General features: G+C 42.3%; 1 protein-coding gene across 14 annotated transcripts in view; it reads right to left on the bottom strand.

The window, feature by feature from the left end:
* Wdfy3 (WD repeat and FYVE domain containing 3) overlaps positions 1-22241 on the bottom strand; it is a 304615-nt gene that overhangs the window by 202278 nt on the left and 80096 nt on the right. For 13 of the 14 annotated variants that reach the window (XM_087199311.1, XM_087199309.1, XM_087199320.1 and 10 more), the window contains one exon: positions 4145-4355. In XM_087199311.1, coding sequence (XP_087055437.1) covers positions 4145-4324 — 180 coding nt within the window. In that variant the 5' untranslated portion in view covers positions 4325-4355. Of the gene's footprint in view, positions 1-4144; positions 4356-14784; positions 14884-22241 lie in introns of all 14 variants that reach the window. The other variant, XM_087199312.1, reaches the window with a different exon arrangement.

The raw sequence follows: 22241 nt of genomic DNA, 5'->3' as shown, positions 1-22241 counted from the left end.
CCCAGCTCACCTCTGTGGTCCCCTGGCTCTCGGGCTGAGGCCAGGGCCAGGGTGGCCATGTAGGAGGGATAGAAATCAGGTCCTGGGCCCGAGCTCACACATGGGTTAATTCCCTCTCACAGAGCAGAGAGGGCTTTTTATAACTCGAGGCCACTCCACGTGCCTGGCCTGTCTGTTTCACCGCACTGAGACACAGGACACTACATTGGCACCATCTTTTCAAAAATAAAGACCCAACCTTCAGTGCTTTTCATAGCAACCCAAAACCCACTAAGACAACGTCTGCCAGGCTTTGCTGTGCTACTTGCCTGGAAATGGCTCAAAGCCTGGTCTGTCTACTATCTTTCTGCATCTCAATCACTCCTTTCTTAACTGCTTTCTGGCTGCTGACTTCCAAACTGACAAATCCTCACAAACGCTTTTCTCTTCACATCACACTTGCTGTCTCTGGGATATGTGACAGTGTCAACTGCACTCCTTCTAGAAACTTCTATCTCTTGATTTCTTTAACCTACCCTATCCTGATTCTTTCTGTTCCGGCACTGACTAGGCTCCTGTTCTCTAACCTTTATGAGTTTCCCTTCCTTCTTACCACATCCATTTTCTCAGCCAGCCACGGTGGCACACACCTGTAATCCTTGCTACTTGGGGAGGCTGAGGCAGGAGGATCACAAATTCAAGGCTAGCATGCCCAACACAGTGAGAAGCAGTCTCACAACAAAAGAAAAGAAAACAAAAGCCATTCATTCTGCCAGTACACTCATGTGGCAGTATGAACCATGAGTAATCTCTTGTTCCATTCCAATGTCTCAACTATGACATTTATGTCAATGGGCTCAAAAATCAAGTGTTCAGGGCCAGGGATTTAGCTCAGTGGTTTCACCACCTGCTGCGCGAGCCCAAGGACCTGAGTTCAATTCCTGGTACCAAAAAAAAAAAATCAAGTGTTCAACTCAGTCCCGTCACGTGAACTTCTAATTATTGCTGATTGCCTCCACCATGAAAGCTCTCCAACAGTTCAGACCCAATGCCACACCATGGATCTGCTCCTGAAACCTTGTTTCCCAGCTGCTGCTGCAAACACTCTCCAAGTCCCACATACATCAGACACAGGAGATAGCCTTGGGTCGGCCCCTCGCCTCTCACAGTGCTGCTTAACAATGTCACAGGTTCTTCACGCCTCCAGAACAAGGCCAGCTCTAAACTCGAGGTACTCTGCTCCCACAAGTCCAGACAGTCGCATTTTTCACCCTCCTTATGTAAAATCAATTAAGAGGATGGCAAATAGATGCCAGCACATTCCCATATGCTTGCTGTCCTTTGCCCTGGCTCACACAGGAACTTCTGCTAGCTGGTCTGTTAAGTTGGTCCCATTTATCCCTATGGTGGTTAAGGGTTATCTGAAGAGCTCAGGAATGCATCACATTCTTGAGGAAGACTTAGCCTCCCCTGGACCCTGGAGTCAGGTCACTACTTCAGGCACCACACTGCTCACCTGGTCTTGCACTCTCTCTCCCACTGAGCCATGTGTACACGTGCTTCCCTTCCGAGTCGTACTCCAGTCTTACAGACTGAAGTCTGCCTCTCACCTGACACCCCAGTGCCCAGTGCAGTTCACCTGACGAAGTTCACTGCATGAGCTAGTGGATGAATCGTGAAAGAACGAACAAGCAACAAACAGAGTCACAGGGCCCATCTCTCCCCTCTGCTCTCAGCCCGCACTGTTAGTGTGTCTGACACACAAGTGAATAATTATTTTAGCATAAGCAGTCCATACTCTTTGCTTTGTCTTTTAATGTTTGTACTTTTAATGCAGTAACAAAAATAATAGATAAAAGTTGCTGAGGACAAATACTCATTTTTTGTTGTTGTTGTTGTTGTTGTTTAGTTTCTTTGAGACATTGTCTCACTATGTACTTCAGGGTGGCCTTGAATTCTTTAATTTACTATGTGGCCCAGGCTCCTGCCTCAGGCTCCTAAGTGTTGGGATTAAAGGTATGCATCACCATGCCTCTCCTTAAAGTAATATTCTTATTCTTATTTTACAGCCCAGAAAATTAAGGTGCCTACCTCTCCCCAGGCAGCAGACTACCAGAGAGTTAATCCTTCAAGAGGATATTAAAGCTGAGGGATCTCTCAAGTAACCCAGCCAGATTATGTGACCAGGCGAAAGTCTCACTTTGCAGACCTAATGTCCAGTCCAGTCAACATCTCATTCTTAAGTATGAACACATACATGATGAGGCAAAAGAAGAGCTTAGGAAATTTCCTGCAGAGAGGCAGACTAAGAGAGAGAACAACATAGATTAAGGCTAGCAAGTCAGAGCCGAGGGAAAACAGAGGGCAGAGAGACAGGGAAGAGGGACTGAAAAGGGAAGAAAAAAGAGAACAGGCAGAGAGAAAAACTGGGGGAAACAGGACAGTGAGAAACAGGGAGAAGAGAAATAAGGAAATGAGTGACAGAAAGGGGGAAGAGAGAAAAAGTTGAAGGAATAGAAAGAGAATGGAAGACACAGGAAGACAGAGAAATGGTAAGGGAGAGAGACAGAGACAGTAAGAAAAAAAATTTAAATCTTGGGAGCAACCTGTATGTCCATCAACAGATGGATGGATAAAGAAAATGTAGTATCTATACCCCAGAGTACTACACTCTGCTGTAAAGAAGGATAAATTTGAGTCCTGTGTAGGATCCACCTGGAGACCATAATGTTAAATGAAATAAATCAGACACATAGCTCTTAGATGAAAAACGTAGGGCCGGGGATTTGGCTCAGTGGTTCCACCGCCTGCCTCGAAAGCGCAAGGTCCCGAGTTCAATCCCCAGTACCAAAAAAAAAAAAATCAAAAAAACCCCAAAGTAAAAATAAAGAGCAAGATAAAAGGTAGATAACAGGAGACAGGGAGCTAGATCTTTCCTAAAATGGAAGGGAAACAAGAGGTGGGCAGGGAGGAAGCGGGGGAAGGAAAGGGGATTGAAAGAGGGATTGAGATGTGTTACATAGTGCATCAACTCCACACCAGGAATGTAGACATTATGTACTGCAGCACACATGTACTAATAAAAAATTACGCAGAGAAGGACAGAGTCAGGGCAAGGGAGAGAAGCCAGGGTAGAGAGACAAAAGGACAGGGAGAGGGGAGGGAGGGAGAGGGAGAGAGAGAGGGAAAGGAGAGAGACATGAAGGAGACAGAGAAACAGACACCTGGGGAGAAAGACAAACTGAAGCAAATATGAAGTCTTGGAGGAAACAAGTTCTATAACACCATCCTGTACTAGAAAAACAATGGTGCTGGTACAACATGTCTGCCACAGTCCACGGGGCCTGAACACAGATCACAGCGCACACCGAAAGCACACATGTGCAAGGGGCAAGGAGAGGAGCACACAAGGCAGTGTGGGTGAGTTTGGAGGGACAGGAAGCAAAAAGGCAAACTCGTATTCCTCAGCAGGAAGTCAATTAAAACTGAATAATCAAGAGGCTTCAGGGAAACTGTTATTTAAAAGCTTTAGAGGCAGCAGCAATTAGTAGTGGAGAGCAGTAGGGTAGCTCTAAGCCCAAGGAACCACTTGACTTTTTAAAACTATGTGCTTATAAACCTACAATCAATATATAAAAGTTATTTTAAAAAGCTCTAACAAGATTGCTGCTTGGATTCAACAAAATACATCAGAAGACTGATTCTGCATGGATTCTCTACAGTGTACCATTAGGCCCTTACAGAAGAATCGCATGAAAACCCAGCCGCAGCAAAGCGAAGCAGGTGGTTTTTAAAGGATACTAAGAGCCTAGACAAATGCACCATTTGATACAATAAACACATCGCTTGGGAACAAGAGAATACTGCAACAGACATGGTCATTTACAATCTTCCCTCCTCCCAGACACTACAGAAGCATTTCACACAAGCTCACACCTCTTGAGGCTGTTAGACCGGAAGAGGTCTCATTAAGTGCTGTTCATCCAGGGTAGATTATACACCCAGCCCCGTTATCTTAGCAGCAAACCTTTATAAAATGAATGACAATAGCAGGCCTTTAAAAACGAGGCATCCCTTCATTCCCTTGTACTGTGACTTCCCACTCCCCTGGAGACGCCCCCAATGCACCGTCCAGGGAGGCAGGAGTCTGTCTGTCTGCACTCACCCTGTTGAACACCGGCAGCATCATGTACAGCTTCTCTTCCTGCTCCTTCTGGGTCATGTGCCGGGGAGGATGGCACAGCTCTGTGAAGAGCCGGCGGAGGTGCATCAGACCCAAGGCGTTGTCCTGTGGACTGCACTCCTCCTGCCGCGGCCGGCCCATGATCCTCTTCACCATGTTCATCTTGGCTGGTTACGGAGAAACTCTTCTGATTCTGGAAGATGTCGAGATAGCAATAGTCAAAATGTTACCACTCTGACCAGGCCAAGCCTGCAGGTAAGTTTATCGAAATCCTAAAAATGGAAAATTCTGCCTAAAATATTTTTAGTTCTTTAAACAGAAAATTTCAATAGAAAACCAAAGTTAACGTTGATAAATCTGTCTGAATGACAAATTATGAATCATGGAATTTAAAGTTCTTCCTGGCTCTGACACAATTTACATAAAATATGAAATATTAATTGGACAGGTAACAAAATATTTCCAAATAAGTTAACCATGTCAAGTTAAAAAAATAAAAGAATCACAAACCTTACTCTATTAATATCTTGCTTACTAATTAGGAACATGTAAAAAGAACAGAGAATTAGAATGTTCTCCCTAACTTCAAAACATACAGCCAAAACTCCCACAAAATTTTGTATTTTTAATTTTTTTAATTTTTTTGGAAGAAAAATTACATTTTGAGTACCTGATAAAGTGTGTTGGTTTGAAAACATGCAAACCAAATGAAATGGTCTCCAAATATATCATAGAAATCATAAGGGTATAATGAAAATGATCATATACCTAAAGACCACTCCCTCATTTCATCTGTAATCTGTAAACTGACATCCTTGCCAAGCCGTGTTAATTCATTTAATGGGCAGTGATGAGCATTTCTTTTTAAAGAAATAACATAGAAGGTACTGGAACATACAGGATAAGGATAAAATACTAATTCGTTGAGGTTTATTTTAGGCAACGGTGTGTGTGTAATGAATCGTAAAGTAAAATGTATCTTGCTGCAGCAACTAACCACCACACTGACGTACATACAGAATCAATAACACTAAGCTTTCAGAAAGGATCGTTAGTCCCTTTCAACCACTACTAACTGTGCTAGCAATTAGCTGATTTCAGACACAAAAACAGGATATTTTACAAAAGAAACCAGGAAGGCTGAGAGCACATTACAGATATGCAGAATTTAGATAAAAAGTAGTTTGTTTTTTAGCCTGAAAAAAGGCAGGCAGCACTGAGATTAATCTTTCTTTAATTCTACTGCACCACCACATAAGCCAGCATGACTTTTCTTAGGAAATGAAGAGGACCTCAATGCTAGCATGGTATTTACTAAACATCTACTTGTGGCCTTTTAAAAGGATTAGAAGAACATGCATCTGAAACACGCTTGTCCTGAGCATGTGGAGCCAACAAACACCCTGTGGACTGCAGGAGCCTGCTCACGACCACAGGTCCCCTGCAACAGAGGGCTCAGGGGGGCTCATCACAGGGATGGGCACAAGGACCCTGCTGTGGCTGTCCGCTCTGCGGGTAGCCTGTGTGGAGAGCACCCAACACTTCCCAAGTGTTGGACTGTGGAGGAGGCCTGAACAGCAGGAAAGGGCTGAGCACGTTTAACTACAAAGTAACAAAACAGTCCCGTTCAAAGCTGGACAGCTTATTATTCACTTTTAGAAAATATTTAAAACTTCCAAATGTTAATATAAGGAATCTAAGAAATTATTCAAATAACCTACTATGTGCTGGTATTTTATAGTCCTGAAAATCCCTAGAACAAAAATAAAATTGAAGTACACTGTAAAAATGCTGGAAATTAGGTAACAGTTCACAAAACGCTCAGTCAGCTTGTGGCTAGAGTTCATAATCTAGAGACTGTGGATGGAATTTAGGGGATGCCTGATGCTCCGATACTCCAAAAAGTGTTTCCAGAGGGATCCCAACTTTCACAAGGGTCTGAGCCATTTAAAATTTTTTAAAACCCAGGAATCACTGTCTGCTTTGAGGCCACCTCATTTGCTTGTGATTCTCACCTAAGCACAGGGACTGAAGAAGGGATGAGCCCCACTTTCCCTCTAGGCTTTATCAAGGTATAACTCAAAAGTAAAAGTTGTAGTTTTTAAGGTGTACAACTTGATGTTTTTAAGTTTTTTAGAGAAATAATTAATTGTTGTGTATTACTTACGGGACAGGGTATGATAATTTGATATGGGTGTGTAATGCATCCTGAAGAAACCAGAGCACTTAGCATTTCCATCTCCTCTTTAACATCATGTCTTCATATTAGGAACCGTCAAACCTCTCTTCTAGTTCTTTATAAATATATAATAAATTGTGAACTACAGTCACCATACTGTGTTGTGGAATATTAGAACACATTCCTCCTATACAGTGCTACGTTGGTTCATGAATGCCTGTTTGCAAACAGTTTGGTTTGCAAACAGAAGTGTTTCGCAAAATTTTCTTTGTTTGCAAACTCTGCATTTGTCAATACAAATGTGGCCATCTTTTCCACAAGCGGAGAACAAATTAAGTTTGTGAACTGAGGTACCACTGTTTATTTTGGTATATGATGTCCAACCTCCTTTGACATTTTGATATACGTACGCTATGTGAAACAAAGAACACCATCAGGGTGGTTAGCATATCTACCATGGCTCAAAGCTACCATTAAAAAAATATGTCACCAAACCAAGCATACAACACAGTATTGTTAACTGTCCATCAGATATTCAGAACTGTGCACCCTTCCAGACCATTTCCCGATCCCCCCTGGCCCAGCGCCTGGCACCCCCACCCTACTCTCTTTCTGCTTCTAGGTGTCTATGTTCGATTTCTCACAGAACTGACATGATGCAGTACCTGTATTGAGGGACTAGCTATTTCATCCTCAACACAATGTCCTCAGTTTGTCTATGCTGTCACAAATGACAAGATTTCCTTCCCTTCTGAAGTAACACTCGGTTGGTATGTATATCCACCTGTTTTCTCAAACCCACTTCTGAGGGACATTTCGGTTGTTTCCACATCCTGGGTATTGTGAATAGCATTGCAGTGAGCTCTGAAGGGCAGTTCTCTTCTGGAGATACTGATTCTATTTCCGATGCACGTGTATTCAAAAGCAGGACTGCTACAGCATAAGGTTCCGCCTTTAATTTTTTTTTTTTTTTTTTTTTTGGTTTTTGAGACAGGGTCTCCCACAGTTCAGGCTGACCTTGAACTCACTAAGTAGCCCAGGCTGGTTTTGAACTCACTATGTAGCCCAGGCTGATCTTGAACTCACAGCAATCCTCCTGCCTCAGTCTCCTGAGTGCTGGGATTATATACGAGCACCACCACGTCCAGCCAGTTTTTAATTTTTAAAAGATCTCTAAATTGTTTTCTGTATTAGGTGTACCAGTTTACAATCCCAACAGTGTTCAAGTGTTCCCTTTTTTCCATATTCTGGCAAACGAGTTATCCTTCATCTTTCAGATAGGACCATTCTAAAGGCATAAAATGATACCTCTCTGGCTTCCCTGATGACTGTGGGTGAGCATCTTTTCACATAACTGTTGGTCATTTCTGTGTCTTCTATTGAGAAATGTCTGTTCAGGCCCTTGTCCCATTTTTAAATTAGGTTGCTTGGGTTTTGGCTATTGAGTTATGGTATTATAGATAGATGAGCTAGGTAGAAATATTATAGGCAGTCAGATATAGGTCCTTGAGAGGATTAGGACAAAGGTGAAACACACGACAGCTGCACCGCAGACCTATCAGTTAAAAATCAGGCCTCAAGATAAAGACAAGACGACCAGATCTACATACTTCCTCAAAGAACAACCACCAGGCCTAATGAAGTCTAGACAGACAGCTACCACCCCAGTGGGTAACCAGAGACCTCTGGACCCACCACTTCCTAGAAGAATCTTTGTTCTAACTACGCTTGTTACGTGATTTGTTTCCCAATTGGACCACCGTTACCTAAGAGACTATACTTGTAACCTTATTGGATGTTCATGGCTGTGGCCTACATTGTACCCTCCTGTGTAAAGTGCGGACCCTCCTGCCACTCAGGAGCTTTCCTATCAATAAATATCTTCCTACTATTAACCTCCCTTGTTCCTAGAATTCATTCTTTGATTTTTAGAGAACAAGAACTCAGAGTATCATACTAACAGGTTGGGAGATATACTATTTCGTATTTCATCTCTGGTAGTATTTCCTGTAACAGCAGGAGTCCCTTATATATTCTGGATCTTAACTCCTTAACAGGTACATGGTGTGCAAATATTTTCTCCCATTGTATAGGTTCCCTCTGAACTCCAGTGATTGTTTCCTTTGCTATGGAGAAGCTTTCTACTTTGATGCAATCTCACTTAACTCTTGCTCTCTTTGCAAAACAAACTTGTACTGTCAAAAAAAAATCACTGCCTAACCAATATGAAGAAGCTTTTTCATTATGTTCTCTTCTAGTAGCTTGCCTTCTCATGTTACATGTAAATCTTTAAATTAATTTGAGTTGATATTTGCATATTGTGTAAGGGTCCAACTTCAGCCTTTTGTATGCACATCATTTATTATAGACTGCTTTTCTCCATTGTGTTTTGGGCACTTTTGTTAAGATCAGTTGACAGTAAATGCATGGAATTACTTCTCTATTCTGTTTCACTGACCCACGTGTTGGTTTGAATGTCTGCAAATACTGCTAAGATTACTGAAGTTTGGAGATGTATTTTGAAATCAGGAAGCATGAGGCTTTTAGCTATGTTCGTGTTGTTCAAGACAGTTACAGCTGGGATATTTGTGGTTGCATATGAATTATTTTTACTTACTTTTTCTTTTCTTTTTGAGGTAGAGTCTCACTATATCACCTTTGCTGGGGTCAAATGCCTTGTCTCAAGGGATCTTCCTGCCTTATCCTCCTGCATAGCTGGGACTCCAGGCATCACCTAGGTCCCAGTATGCATTTTCTATTTCTGTAAAGAGTACCACTGGGATTTTGATAGGGACTGTACTGAATCTGTAGGTAACTGTAGGCAGTATAGACGCTTTAACATTAATTCTACCAACCCACGACAGTGGGATCTTTGCATTTATCTGTATCTTAATTTCCTTCATTAGTTTATCACTTTCAGTGCAGAAGTCTTTTACTTCTTTGGTTAGGTTTACTTCTAATAATTGAATCCTTTTTGTTGTTCTTATAATGGATCTGTTTCCTCTCTTAATGAAGGCTCCTAAGACAAGAGCTGTTCAAAGTTCCAGAGGGGAAAAAGGCTGTATGAGAATCCAAGCTTCTAGCTTCAGTGCCTTTCACTGGCTTACTCATCTGATGTATCTATTTTAAATTATAAAATCCTGGAAACTGTGACTACACTTAGCACGTTTATTTATTTAGCATCAAGGAACAATCAGAATGTGGAAATCTTTTATTTTTCTTAAGAAAAATTAATCATGTTTCACTTTGGTTAAAATAGGATCACACAATGACAATTATCAAGCCATTGCACTAAGGCTATTTAATGCTTGTCAGATATGAAAAGGTACATAGCAATCAGCCACAAGTGACAGAGCTTCTCTCCTTTACCAAACTCTAATCAGTGAGGGCTCTTCAGCTTCTCTGTCTCTGCACTGTCTAGTTTTAACATGAACCTTACTAATTCTGTTCAGCCAGAGTCCCCATCCTTCTGGTCTGACCACCCCTGGTGTCCGATTGAGCTACACACCTCTCACCAGGCAGCAGGAGATACGTGACCACCCAGCCTGTCTGGAGCAAGAGCCCTGGGAGCTGGTTCAGCCAGACTCCCCTCTTTACCCAGGCAATTCCTCTTGGTTATCTTCCATTTAAGGACCCTAGCCTGCTCCTGGGCTCTGAGCCCCCTCTTTTCCTTGTGTTAGAGGTTGAGCCCAATCTCTCTCCTCTGTTGCAAAACCACATCACAATGTCCTGATAGCTACAGCAATGGTTTTGAATAAAGTCGGCCTGTAACTCTTTAACAAGTGCCACAATGAATATTCTGCCCTTTAACAGGACCTCAGTGGGGTTACTGCTATTACTCAAATAATCTCAGTGATGGAAATTTACCAAGAAACACGTAAGTCTAGCAGATTGCTGAATCATTCTTTTGTGTACATTTAAACATTTGTATTTACAACATTTTCTTTTTTTTTTCTTTTTGAGGGGAAGGGGTCTGTTTTTTAAATTTTATTTTATCCCATTACCCCCTGAAGCCCCCTCTCTTCCCTATGTACAAAAGCTTTGTTTCCATTTTTCCTTCTATTTTCACTTTTTTTTCTTGTCCCTTCCGTTCTCCCTCCCTCCTCCCTTGTTCCCCTTCCCATTTGACCACTTTCTTCCCATTTACCAACATCCATTATACAGTTCAGTCCTTATTTTCTTTTTCTTTTTCTTTTTTAGTCCTTATTTTCATTTTTGGTTTCTCACAAAAGAGAAACAATGTGGTATTTAAGCACGTGTGTCCAATTTATTTCACTTAGGAGTATGGTCTCAAGGTCCATCTATTTAGCTATAAATGACTGAAGCATGTACTTCTTTATGGCAGAGTAGTACTCCATTGTATAAAAAAAAACACAACTTGGTTGTCCATTCATCTGTTGATGGGCATCTGGGCTGATTCCAACATTTAGCTATTACACACTAAACTCTTATATTTAAAATATCCTTCACATCACAAAATAAAAGAAAAAGTAGAAAGAATTAGAACCTACCTGCCCAATTTGTATAAACATGCCTGTACAATAAGTACTTTCTGGTGAAAGGCTCAGAGCTCCCTGCCTGAATTTCTTTCATCTGCATTCTCTTTCTGCATGGCCCCTTTGTAAAGTGTACACAGCACCACTTCTGCTATGTGCTGAGCCCATTAGCGGTCTTTCTTTTCTTCCTTTACCTTGGTCATAAAACATTTAATTCCTTTTTATTCACACTTTAAGTTATTTAAGCAAGGAAGAGAAAGGAATTACTCTAAGTCCTTAAAGTACTATATTTTAGAGATGCAAAATTAAGAATACTGGAGAAAGATAGTCTCTTCAATAAATTGTGCTGAGAAAACTGACTAGTCACATGCCGAAGACTGAATCTAGACCCATTTCTCTCACCATGCACTAAAATCAAAATGGATCAAAAAAAAATCCTAAATGTTAAAACAGAAACACATTAACCTGTTTGAAGACAAAATAGGTAAAATTCTTGAAGTCACAGACATAGTCAAGGACTCTCTCACAGAACCCCAGCTGCCCAGGAAATAGTACTGAGAATCAACAAACAGGATCTTAGAAATTAAAAAGCTTCTGCACAGCAAAAGAAAACAATCAACAGGGTAAAGAGACAATCCACAGAATGGGAAAATAATTTGCCAGCTATTCCTCAGACAGAGGACTCATATCTGTCATGCCTGACTGAGTGGGACCCTCTCAGCAAACATGCAGCCCTCAACAAACAACAGAAAACCGCTAAAGGACTGTGCTGTCCTCAGCAAACAGAACAGATGGTCATAAAGAAAATTTAGGACAGGACATACAATTTCCCCAGTGCTGAGAAGTCCAGTATCATCTGCACACCTGCACTGACCATCCTGGGAACTCTGACTCCAAGCATTCCATCCCAGACTCTTTAAGATTACAACCCCCATCCTCAAACCCTATAAAAACTTCTCCTCCAGCCAACTGTTGACATCATTCACAATCTCAGCCTACTTGCACCCAGGCAGAATAAAATTAGCTCTTATTGCTCACACAAAGCCTGTGTCTGAGTAGTCTCTCATGTGCCATTTGTAACCATCTCTAGAATACATAAAGAACTCAGAAAATTAGATCCCCCAAAATAAAAGACTCAATAAAAAAAATGGGCAAGTGAAATAAGCAGGCACTTCACAGAAGTACAAATGGCCAATAAATACACTAAGAAATGCTCAGTATCACTGGCCATTACAGAAATGCACACTAAAACAACACTGAGATTCCACTTTTCCCAGAAAGAATGACTATCATCAAGAAATCAGACAGTAACAAATGCTGGAAAGGCTCTGGGAAGAAAAGGAACACTTTTACATTGTTGGTGGGAATGTGAACTGGTACAACCACTATAGAAATCAGTATGGAGTTTCCTCAAAAAACTAAAAGTAAAAATTCCATTTTGTAGGGGGAGCAGGTCCTGAAGGTAGGGAAAAATAGGATAAAGGCCTCATTCAGCTTTATTAAGATCAATAAGGAAACTTACTAAAAGTAGTTTTTGCCCTCACAGGTAGACTCCACAGTTGGATAATTAGAAAGAGAAAGGAGGGAAAAGCTAGCTAGACTTGGAAGAGGCGCCAGGAAAGCCAGCTTCCTCCCCCTCCTGACAGAATGCAAGAGCAATAAGAGACGGCCACCTAAGGACTCTTTATCTAATATGTAAGACACACATGCGTGTGCACACATACACCTACGCATATACACATATGTGTATGGCCTCACTTTAACATCAGTATAGAATTAGACCAGATACACACATGTACACATGTCCCGTTTAAGTAATCATTAAGTCTAAAGCTGCCTTTCTAATAGGCCCTCCCCCTTTTCTTACTCATGACAAAGGGATAGAAAGAAACCAAATGCCCAGAAGGCCTAGATTAGGATCAAAGACATCCCAGGGAACAGACCAGATAGTGACAAGGGATGGGAAAGACACTAGTCCCAGTAAAAGCAGCCAGGGATAAGAGGTCCTGGGCTTTCAGCTCTGAAGTCCCCTACCACCTCACAATAGCTGTCTGTCTTCTTTCTTTTCCATCTTTTCCTCACAAATAAACAATCTTCAATTACACTAAATTATTCTTTGCCTTTTTTAGTTCCTAACTGGAATAGGGTTTAGGATCCCCAAGAGGTGCCTTTTCAGCAGAGCAGTGGCATGGCTTGACGAGCTGTCCACCCCTAGACATAACAATTTGACTCAGCTCTTCCCCTTCTAGGCATCTTTCCAAAAGGGTTAAGACACCATATTACGGTGATACAAGCATACCCATGTTAACTGCAGCACAGTTCATAATAGCTAAGTCTTGGAGCCAGGGCCGGGCATTTAACTCAGTGGCACCACGCCTGCCTCTCAAGCACAAGGTCCTGAGTTTGATCCCAAGTATCGGAAAAGAAAAATCTTAGAACCAGCCTGTATGTCTATAGAAGCACAATTCATAATAACTAAATCTTAGAAGTAGCCTGTATGAATGGATTATATAAATATGGTATTTACACACAATGTACTCTGCCATAAGAAAAGATAAACTTGAGTCCTTTGTAGGAAAATGGATGTAACTAGAAACTATAATGTTAAGTGAAATAAATTCAGACACATAAGCTTAAATATCACATGGTTTCTCTTATATGAGAAACCCAAATTATAAATGAAGAGGAAAATAAATAAAGAGCAAAACAGATCTTTCTCAAGTGGGAAGAGGATCAACAAATGGAGGGAGAGGGAGACAAGGGAGGGGAAGGGGATGAAAAAGGGGAGGAATGTAAACATGATGTACTGCAAAGATGTACTAATAAACATTTAAAAATAAACTACAAGACAAGAAGTAAAAAAAATGCAAAAATTAAGAGAAAATTTATTTCTCAGTGGGATGTTCCACAGACGTTTATAAGACAATACAGTAAAAGATATGCTAGCCTCAATGGGAGGGCAAACTACAAAATTACATTTTGGGAGGATGCACCAAAAAACAACACAACAAAAACGGGTTTACAAAATACTTATAAAGATTACTGCATCTAAAATCTGGCTTTATAATACAAATGCTATCTTATTTTTTCCACCACAAGAAAAAAGTGTGTGCAGTGGCAATGGGGCACTTAAGACGCAATGAGGTAATGACTGCAGTAAGCCCAGATGGTTCGTCTCAATCTAATTTCTCACGTTAATGGCTGAAAAGCACTTTAAACTTCCTCACCTCAAATCCTATAAGCAGTTTCTCATTACTTAAATTACAGAAGGATACAGACTAAACCAACAGTCCAAATTTTAAAACAGATTTCTCCTGTAATCTACTGCCTTTCAGGGGCTTGGCTAAGAACTTCCAATAGTTTTCCTAAGTAACTCCTTTATTCCAAGAGAGAAGTGAGGAGATCACAGGGTGAAGGAAAACCTCACAGTTCCAGCAAGGAATGCTTCACATTCTCTCGCCTTTAATCTCTGTAGGAAAATACTGGTTTTTGACTTACAATTTTAAGTATAAGGGCAAAACTCTGATAGCACCCCAACAAACTGGGTATATAACCCAACACATACAGTAAGAAAGGACTATAGCTAGAGTTCTGGATTTGATTTTCAAAACCCTAACTTCTGGGGAGCTGGGATGTAGCTCAGTGGTACAGCAGTTGGTTAGCATGTGTGAGGCTAGTTCGATCCCCAAGACCACTGAACTAATTAATATACTTTTTCTACCTTCTGAAGCATTAGTCTTGTGCCTGAGTTCAAGGATAGTCTTTATCATACTGCAGCCCAATCTATCAAATATTCAGAAGAGCATGGACCAGGCATTCAGCTCAGTGGTTCCGCTGCCTGCCTTGAAAGCACAAGGTTCCGAGTTTGATCCCCGATACCAAAAAAAAAAAAGTAAGAAGAGCAGCCCTCTCCTTTACATGACAAAGTACTGTTACTTAAGACTTACTCCCCAGCATCTCACAGCCTGTGAGCTCCGCCTCTTCTATGGATGTCGCCTCTTCCTATATGAAAGTGTGCTCCACAGCCAAGAGTGACTGATCTCTGCCTGTGAACATTCAGCAGTAAGGGTTTACACTGAGGCACAGCTGCTGCTTGCATCTGCCCAAGGGGTCCTGAACCCCTCCAGCTAGGCTCCCCTGCCATCTCCTGAGCAGCAATTAGGACCTCGGACAGGAGCCCCAAGAGAGCTCACCCCAAGGACAGGCTAGCTGGTGTGATTAATATGCTGTAATTCAATTACATTATCAAAAAAGGAAATTTCTACAGGCTCACCTGAAATCCTCAGCATTCTGTGAAAGCAACCATACACAGTGTTTTCACAGTGCTGTGTAAAAGACCTGCAGAAGAATTTCTGTAGCAATAATGCCTCATAGTTGTGACAGCCTAAAGGGAAAAAGTGCTCCATTCTGTGTGTTCTGTGTATTTCTGACCTCGGGCCCTGGAACCCCTCGTGGGGGTCCATGGTTGGAGCCAGTGCAGGAGGGAGTGAGCCCAGGCCCGAGATGCACAGGAGCAGATCCAGGACTTAGGGGCACATCCTAGCTCTTGTAGTCAATCACTTCCTTCCTCTTTCTCCTTCTCTGTCTCTCTGTCTTCTTTCTTTCTTTCATTTATTTTTTGAGACAGGGTCTCGCTATGTAGTTCTGGCTACCCTTGATCCCACTACACATGCACAGCCTTGTGGACCTCAAACTAGCCAAGATCCCCTTGCCTCAGCCTCCTGTGTGCTGGGATTACAGGTGTGTACCACCTTACTGGGTTTACCACATTTATTTCTAATATCTTGAGTTCTGAAATCTTGCCCTGGGATCATCTTTTAACCCTTCTACTCTTCTCACTCACTAATTCCGTGGTCTTTATTGGAACTATTTTTCGACTTCTCCCAATTCACCTATTCTTCAGTGGAGAGCAACCTATTTTTAAGCCCTGACCAGTAACTTCACTCCTTTGCCACTCCTGTCCTGATACGTATCCATGCCTGCATGAATACAACCAATTGTTAGGTACTGGGGAGAAAATTCTACATTTCAGCAGACTGTTGAAAATATAAAGTTGTGATTTTCTACTTTTCATAAGTAAAAATTAATAATCCCAAATAAAGATCTAAATGTAAACAAACAATAAAAATACTAGCAGCAAATATAAAAAGAAATAGTTTAGATAAATTCTTCTTAAAAGCAAAAAAGACACAATATGGCTAAAAATACCACAAAGTTAAATGACAGACAACAAATGAGTACAAAATATTTGCAGCCCTTCTAATCAAATATTATTCAGTAGAATATCCATAGAACTCTTACAATTTTTTGGGGGGGGGGGCGGTTTCTGGTAGCAGGGATCGAACTCTGGTCCTTGTGCTTTCGCCACAGCAGGCAGTGAAACCACTGAGCTAAATCCATAGCCTTTTTTTGGTTCTTTGAGACAGGGTCTTGCTACATAGTTCCAGTTGGCCTTGAACTCTCAGAAATCCTCCTGCCTCAGCTTCCCAAGTGCTGGTGATATAGGGGGAATAGATGCAACTTCCAAACCTGCTAGATATCTGAAACCTGAGTTTGTGTTCTCTAAAATCAAAGAATGAATTCTAGAAACAACAGAGGTTAAGAGTAGGAAAAATTTATTGAGAGAAAGATAGCTTCTGTCTAAGAGACAGAAGGTGGGGACCAGAAAATGGTTTGCCCACTCACCCTGCTTCTCAAAGGTGTTTAATGGAACAAAGCCATGAGGGGAGGCAGGCTCAAGGTGGGACAAAACTATGGTCAACTAGTAAGACTACAAGTACAGTTGCTTAGGTAATATTGATCCAATGAGAAATCACAAGGTGCACAAAACTATGAACAACCAATAAGATTATGACAAGTATAGTCCCTTAGGTAATATTGATCAAATGGGGATGAATGCGGAAGCAAGTCAAGCAGCAAGTGTACAAGGATTTTTAGTCAAGGACGTTTCCTGGAAGGGGTGGGTAAGGCCTTCAGTCCCCCACCCAGGTGACTGATATCTATTTAGAATACCAATTACTGCTAGTCATCCTTAGGGGACACACTCAGGTATAGTAGTTTTTCTTCTTTTACCATGTTGGCCTTCAGTGAATGTGTCCAGAGCCTCCATCCTCCACCATGTTGGCTCGTGTCTAACTGCTTACAAGATAGCTAATTAATTTACCTGTCTACAATACTGGGATTATAGGCATGTACCACCACACCCAGCTGGAATTCATAAATTGACAAATTTTTGAAGTAAAAATAGTGTATAACACACATGATGCAGTACTGAAAATCACTAAAAATCAGAGAAATACAAATAAAAAACAAAGAACAATTTTTTTGCCTATCAGTTCGACAAGTTACTAGGATTTATAAAGAATATATTATTAAAAATGGGAAGATGTACAGAGCTACTAAATCAGGTCTTTTCAGGGCAGTCTGATGGTATGCACACATCCGACTCTTTCATTTGACAACACGCCTTCTAGGAAGTTACCCTGCAGAAACGTACAGATTAGAAAGCTGTCAAGCTAGCTGACTGAATTACACACTGTTAGAATTGTTTATAATAGCAAAAAGTTGCTGATAGTAACTCTCAGTACATCCATAATGGACAGTAATTCTCAGTTGTTAAATGCTAGCATTCTCTGTAATATGAAAAAAAATTAAATAAAAAGCTGAATCAAGGTTTCAGAACCAAAATGTAAAGAATTTAAACATGTCCCTCCCAAGCTTACTCAGGAAACTACTGCTTGAGCTGGGAATCCAGGCTTTTGTTCTCCTAAGAGCACTGAGGCAGCAGAGGCGCTGAGTCCAGAAATCTGACTGAAATCTGCTTACCAGGCTCGGGACCTACAGCCTTAGCTGGTGGTGACCAGGAGGTCCTGCAGTGTAATTCTGATGACCAAACAGCTGGAGGTAGAGGGAAGGCTGGGGCCACAGCCTTGGGACCCGGTCCCAACCTTCCTGGATTTCAACCTCACCACACGCTGACAGGGAGGCCTCCGGCAAAGGGTGGGGAGAGGAATCAGTGTGAAATTCCCCATAGAGCCCTCCCATCCTAGGAGAAAGGCTCCACCAGGCCAACTCTCAGAAAGGAAAGTCCTTTCTCCAGGCTCAGTGGGGAGGCCTGGGAAAGCCGGGACAGGCACAGCCCAGAGTGCCACCCTGGGACTCGCCCTGAGATACAGGACAGTTCTGCTTCCCCATCCAAACAGAGTGGAAAGGCCGTGACAGGACCCAGAGCACTGATACCAACAGGCAGGAGGCACTGACTGACACAAGTGGCCAAGGAAAGAGGAGAAGGCCTGCAGACAGGGTGACAGAAACTTCCAGAATGAGAAGAAAGCAGCAGCATGTTTGATGTGATCATGGCCAAGAACCTTGCAAAATTACAGACGGACCCCAAACCACAGCTACAGGAACCCTACAGAACTCCAAGCAACACAATCACCTCAATGTCTGTGTGCAAAGGCATGCTGCAGAAAATGAAATCAGGGAGCATGTAGGGTGGACAGGGGAGGAACTGAGACCAGAGGAGGGGAGGCTCCGCCACAGCAGCCTGAAAGAGGAGGCACCTGGGGGCTGCAGCTGTTATCCTGTTAGGGTTAAACTGCAGGAGGAGCCTCCAGACCTCCCTTCCCTAGATAAGAGAGGGGCGGTACAGCCACTGCAGGCCTGGGATCTCAGGATCTGCAGATCATAAAAGCTTCTCCCAAGCTGAACTCCACCCAGAGCCAGCCCCAGTCCTTCCAGAGGAAACCACCTCCGGTGTTTAGGGCTTCTCTGCCGGCCGAGAAGCCAACTCTGGGATCTGGCCTTGGGGCTGCTCTGCCCGACAACACCCACGGGTGGCCCACTGGTCTTCTCTGTATTAAGCCCTCACTTTAACAGGATCAGAGCTTCGGTCTGTGGGTGGTTTCTACTTTGTACACGGTTCAAAACCCACACTAGCAGGACCCACAGACACAACTTACCTAAAAAGAACAAAAAGATTACAGTGAGCCGGGTGTGGTGCCTCATGCTTATAATTCCAGCACTCTGGGAGGCTGAGGCAGGATGGTGGAAAGTTAAGAGCCCAGTTTTAGCAACTTAGCAATTTAGCAAGACTCTGTCTCAAAATTAAAACAGTTGTGGATGTAGTTCAGTATGAAAGCCCTGGGTTCAATCCCCAGTACCACAAAGAAAAAAATTATAGTGGACTTCCAATGCAAAGCATGGAAGCAAGAAGAAAAGGAGTGTTTGAAAAACCTCCCAACCTACATATATAAACAATCTCTATCCATCAAATTCACTGGAATTACATATCGAACAAAATTATCCTTCAAAAGTGAAAGAAAAATAGTGATTTTTTTAAAAAATCAAAAACAATTTATTGTGAGACTTTTCTGCAAGAAATGTTAAGAGGTTTTACTGGGTGTGGTGGCACCCCAGCCCTTGGGAGGCTGAGGCAGGAGGATTGCTGTAAATTTAAAGCCAACCTGGTGAACACAGTGAGTTCAAGGCCAGCCTGAGACTATCTAAAAAAAAAAGTTCTTCAAAGAGAAGAAAAATTAGGTTTCAAAATTGTATCTTCATGAATGAAGGGAAGAATGCTGCATAATGAATAAGTGAGTATAACATAAAATCTTTTATTATTTAATCTAAAAGATAACTGACTGGCTCAAGTAGAAAGAGTGATGATGCACTCAGGGATGGCAGGTCATGAAGAAGTGACAGGAATACGGCGAATACATGCACCTGTCCCACCCCTCAGTGAAGGTGAATGAGAAGTAAGAATATATGTGGAAACCCCAGGGAAACCATTAAACATTTTTTAAAAAATAATTTCAAGCATGGCGGCTGGCCCTCACACTGTAGGGTGAACTTCCCCAACTTTTACTTGGCCCAAACTAGCTCTGTAGAGCCTCCTTCTCTCCCTCACTCCCTCCTCTCTCTCTCTTTCTTTCTCTCTTTTCTTTTTTCTCCTTCCTTCCTTCCTTCCTTCTTTTCTTTATTTGCGATAGAGTATCTGGCTATGCAGTTCAGGCTGGCCATCAACTTGCGGTAATACTCCTGCCTCAGCCTCCCAGTGCTGGGATCACAGGTGTGCGGCAACACGCCCAGGTATTTTTCCTACCTTTAATAAAACTCTGCTACTGTTAAAAATAACAATTTTAATTAATATGCTAAGAGAAAAAAATCAAGGTAAATTATATAAAGTAGTTACAATATGAGAAGGCCAAGGAACAACAACAAAAAAAGCAATAAACTGAAAACAGTTAAACCATGACAGATGTTCATCCAACTAGGACTGCAACTGTTTCCTATGGGAGTGGTCCAAATGCAGAAGTAAAAGACAAAGGATGTCAGGATGAATTAAAAAGCACGTCCCAGTCCATAAGAAAGCAACTTGAAATAGATCAAAAGTGACCAGAGGAAGGATGACAGGCACTGATCCAGAGACAGGTTTCACACAGTGCAGTCTAGAGCAGGGGGATATCTGGTAAGAGGGGCAACCCAAATTGAGGCAGGGTCAGTTCTCCCGGAAAACACAGTGATCCTTAATGTGTGTCAGGCATCGACAGTGTCAAAATGTATGAGGCAAAACCAACAGAGCTAAGGGCAGAGACAAATCCATGACCATGGCTGGAGATTTCCACAGCCCTCATTCAGTAACTCATCAAGCATCCAAGGAAATCAATACAGACACAGCCTACTTGAACACCACCATCATCAAATGAAGCGAGAGTGGACAGCTGTAGGACACCTGCCCAGCAAGAGCAGCACTTCTGAAGCACACAGGACGTTCACCGAGACAGACCAGTTGGGCCACACTAGCTCACGGAGCTATGAGAACAGCTCAGAGCACACACTCAGTCCCCAACAGAACTAACCCAGACTCGGGCATGAAAGGACAGTGGGAGAAGTACCAAATATTTGGAAATGAGACAACATATTTCTAAACAAAACATAGGTCAAAGAATTGTCAAGAGAAATTCTGAAACACCGAACTAAATAAATGAAAATATAAACACATCTTACTGCAAGATATAAAATCTATGTTTAGAGAAAAAAGGGGAAGTGCTGAAATGTACATATTACAATAGAAAAAAAATCTATACTTCTACCATAGGAAACTAAAGAAAGAAAAACTTGAAGGAAGCAGAAGGAAATAATAAAAATTAGAACAGAAATCTTGAAATTAAAAACAGGAAAGCTTGAGGTGTAGCTCAGTGGTATAGCACTTGCTTATGTGCACAGAGCCCTGAATTTGATCCCCATCACTGAAAAAATAAGGAAGGAAGGAAGGAAAGAAGGAAGGAAGGAAGGAAGGAGGCAGGCAGGCAGGCAGGCAGGCAGGCAGGCAGGCAGGCAGGCAGGCAGGCAGGCAGCCAGGCAGGCAGGCAGGCAGGTAGGCAGGCAACAAAGAACAAAACCCAAACCGGGTTCTTTGATTAACCTGGCTCTCACTACCACATGCCTACTGTCCAGTCTTCATGCACCTTCCTTATAGCCCCTAACTTATCTTCTGAAAACAGCAGCTAGCCAGGGATGGAGCTCAGTGGCCCCATGCCTGCCTGCCAAGCGCAAGGTCCTGAGTTCAATCCTGGGTACCAAAGGAAAAACAAAACAAAACAAAACAAAAACAAAAACAAAAACAGAGCAGCTAGCATCCCACTTCTCTGATTTTAACCTCTGCTGATCCCCCACTGCCTACAAATGGACGAAGTACCCTCATCTGACACTGTTCTGACACTCGGAGCTTCAGCTTCCATGCTCAGTCCTGCCAGAAAGCACCCCAGGCTAGCCAGGTCCTTTCAGTCCTGTGTGCTGTGTGTGCCGTTCGCTCTGCCAACAATGATGCCTCCTCTACCTTCCTAGCAGGGAAAAAAAATCGGCTCTGAGGTCACCTTCCCTGAGAATCGTTTCCCAAATCTTGAGGCAGGGCGCTTTTGTTACAGCCAGTTACTGAACACGGATCAAGAGGGACCCTACAGCACAGTCATGGCTGCAGAGGCTGTGCAGTTCATGTCCTGCGTTCATTCCTAGTCGTGCCACTTGGTAACCATGTAACCATATGGCAAGATGCCACCCTTGTATGTCAGACTGCTCGACAACTAGGATCTGCTTCATAGCACAGTTTACGGGAACGAGATGACTTACCACTGAGACTAGGATCTAACACTGTGCAGCAAGTGAAGATTACTATTGTTTTTTGTTTGTTTGCTTGTTTGTTTTTTGGTACCAAGGGGGTAGGCACAGTGCCACTGAGCTAAATCCTTGGTCCAGGATTACTACTGTTATTCTACATTTACCAATAAAGGGTTTACTTCCATAACCCACGAGTCTTTCAGTGGTGGAAACTCAATCTTATTTAGGTTTGTATCCCTAGTCGTAGTAGAGATGGGTGAATAAACATGAAAGCTTATTATAAACA

This window comes from Heterocephalus glaber, unplaced genomic scaffold, assembly GCF_053883595.1.
Source record: "Heterocephalus glaber isolate CG9 unplaced genomic scaffold, H.glaber_assembly_v1.0 deba00001698, whole genome shotgun sequence".
Classification (NCBI taxonomy): Eukaryota; Metazoa; Chordata; class Mammalia; order Rodentia; family Bathyergidae; genus Heterocephalus; species Heterocephalus glaber.
The sequence above is the reverse complement of the archived record's forward strand: the minus strand, read 5'-3'. Positions and strand labels throughout refer to the sequence as shown.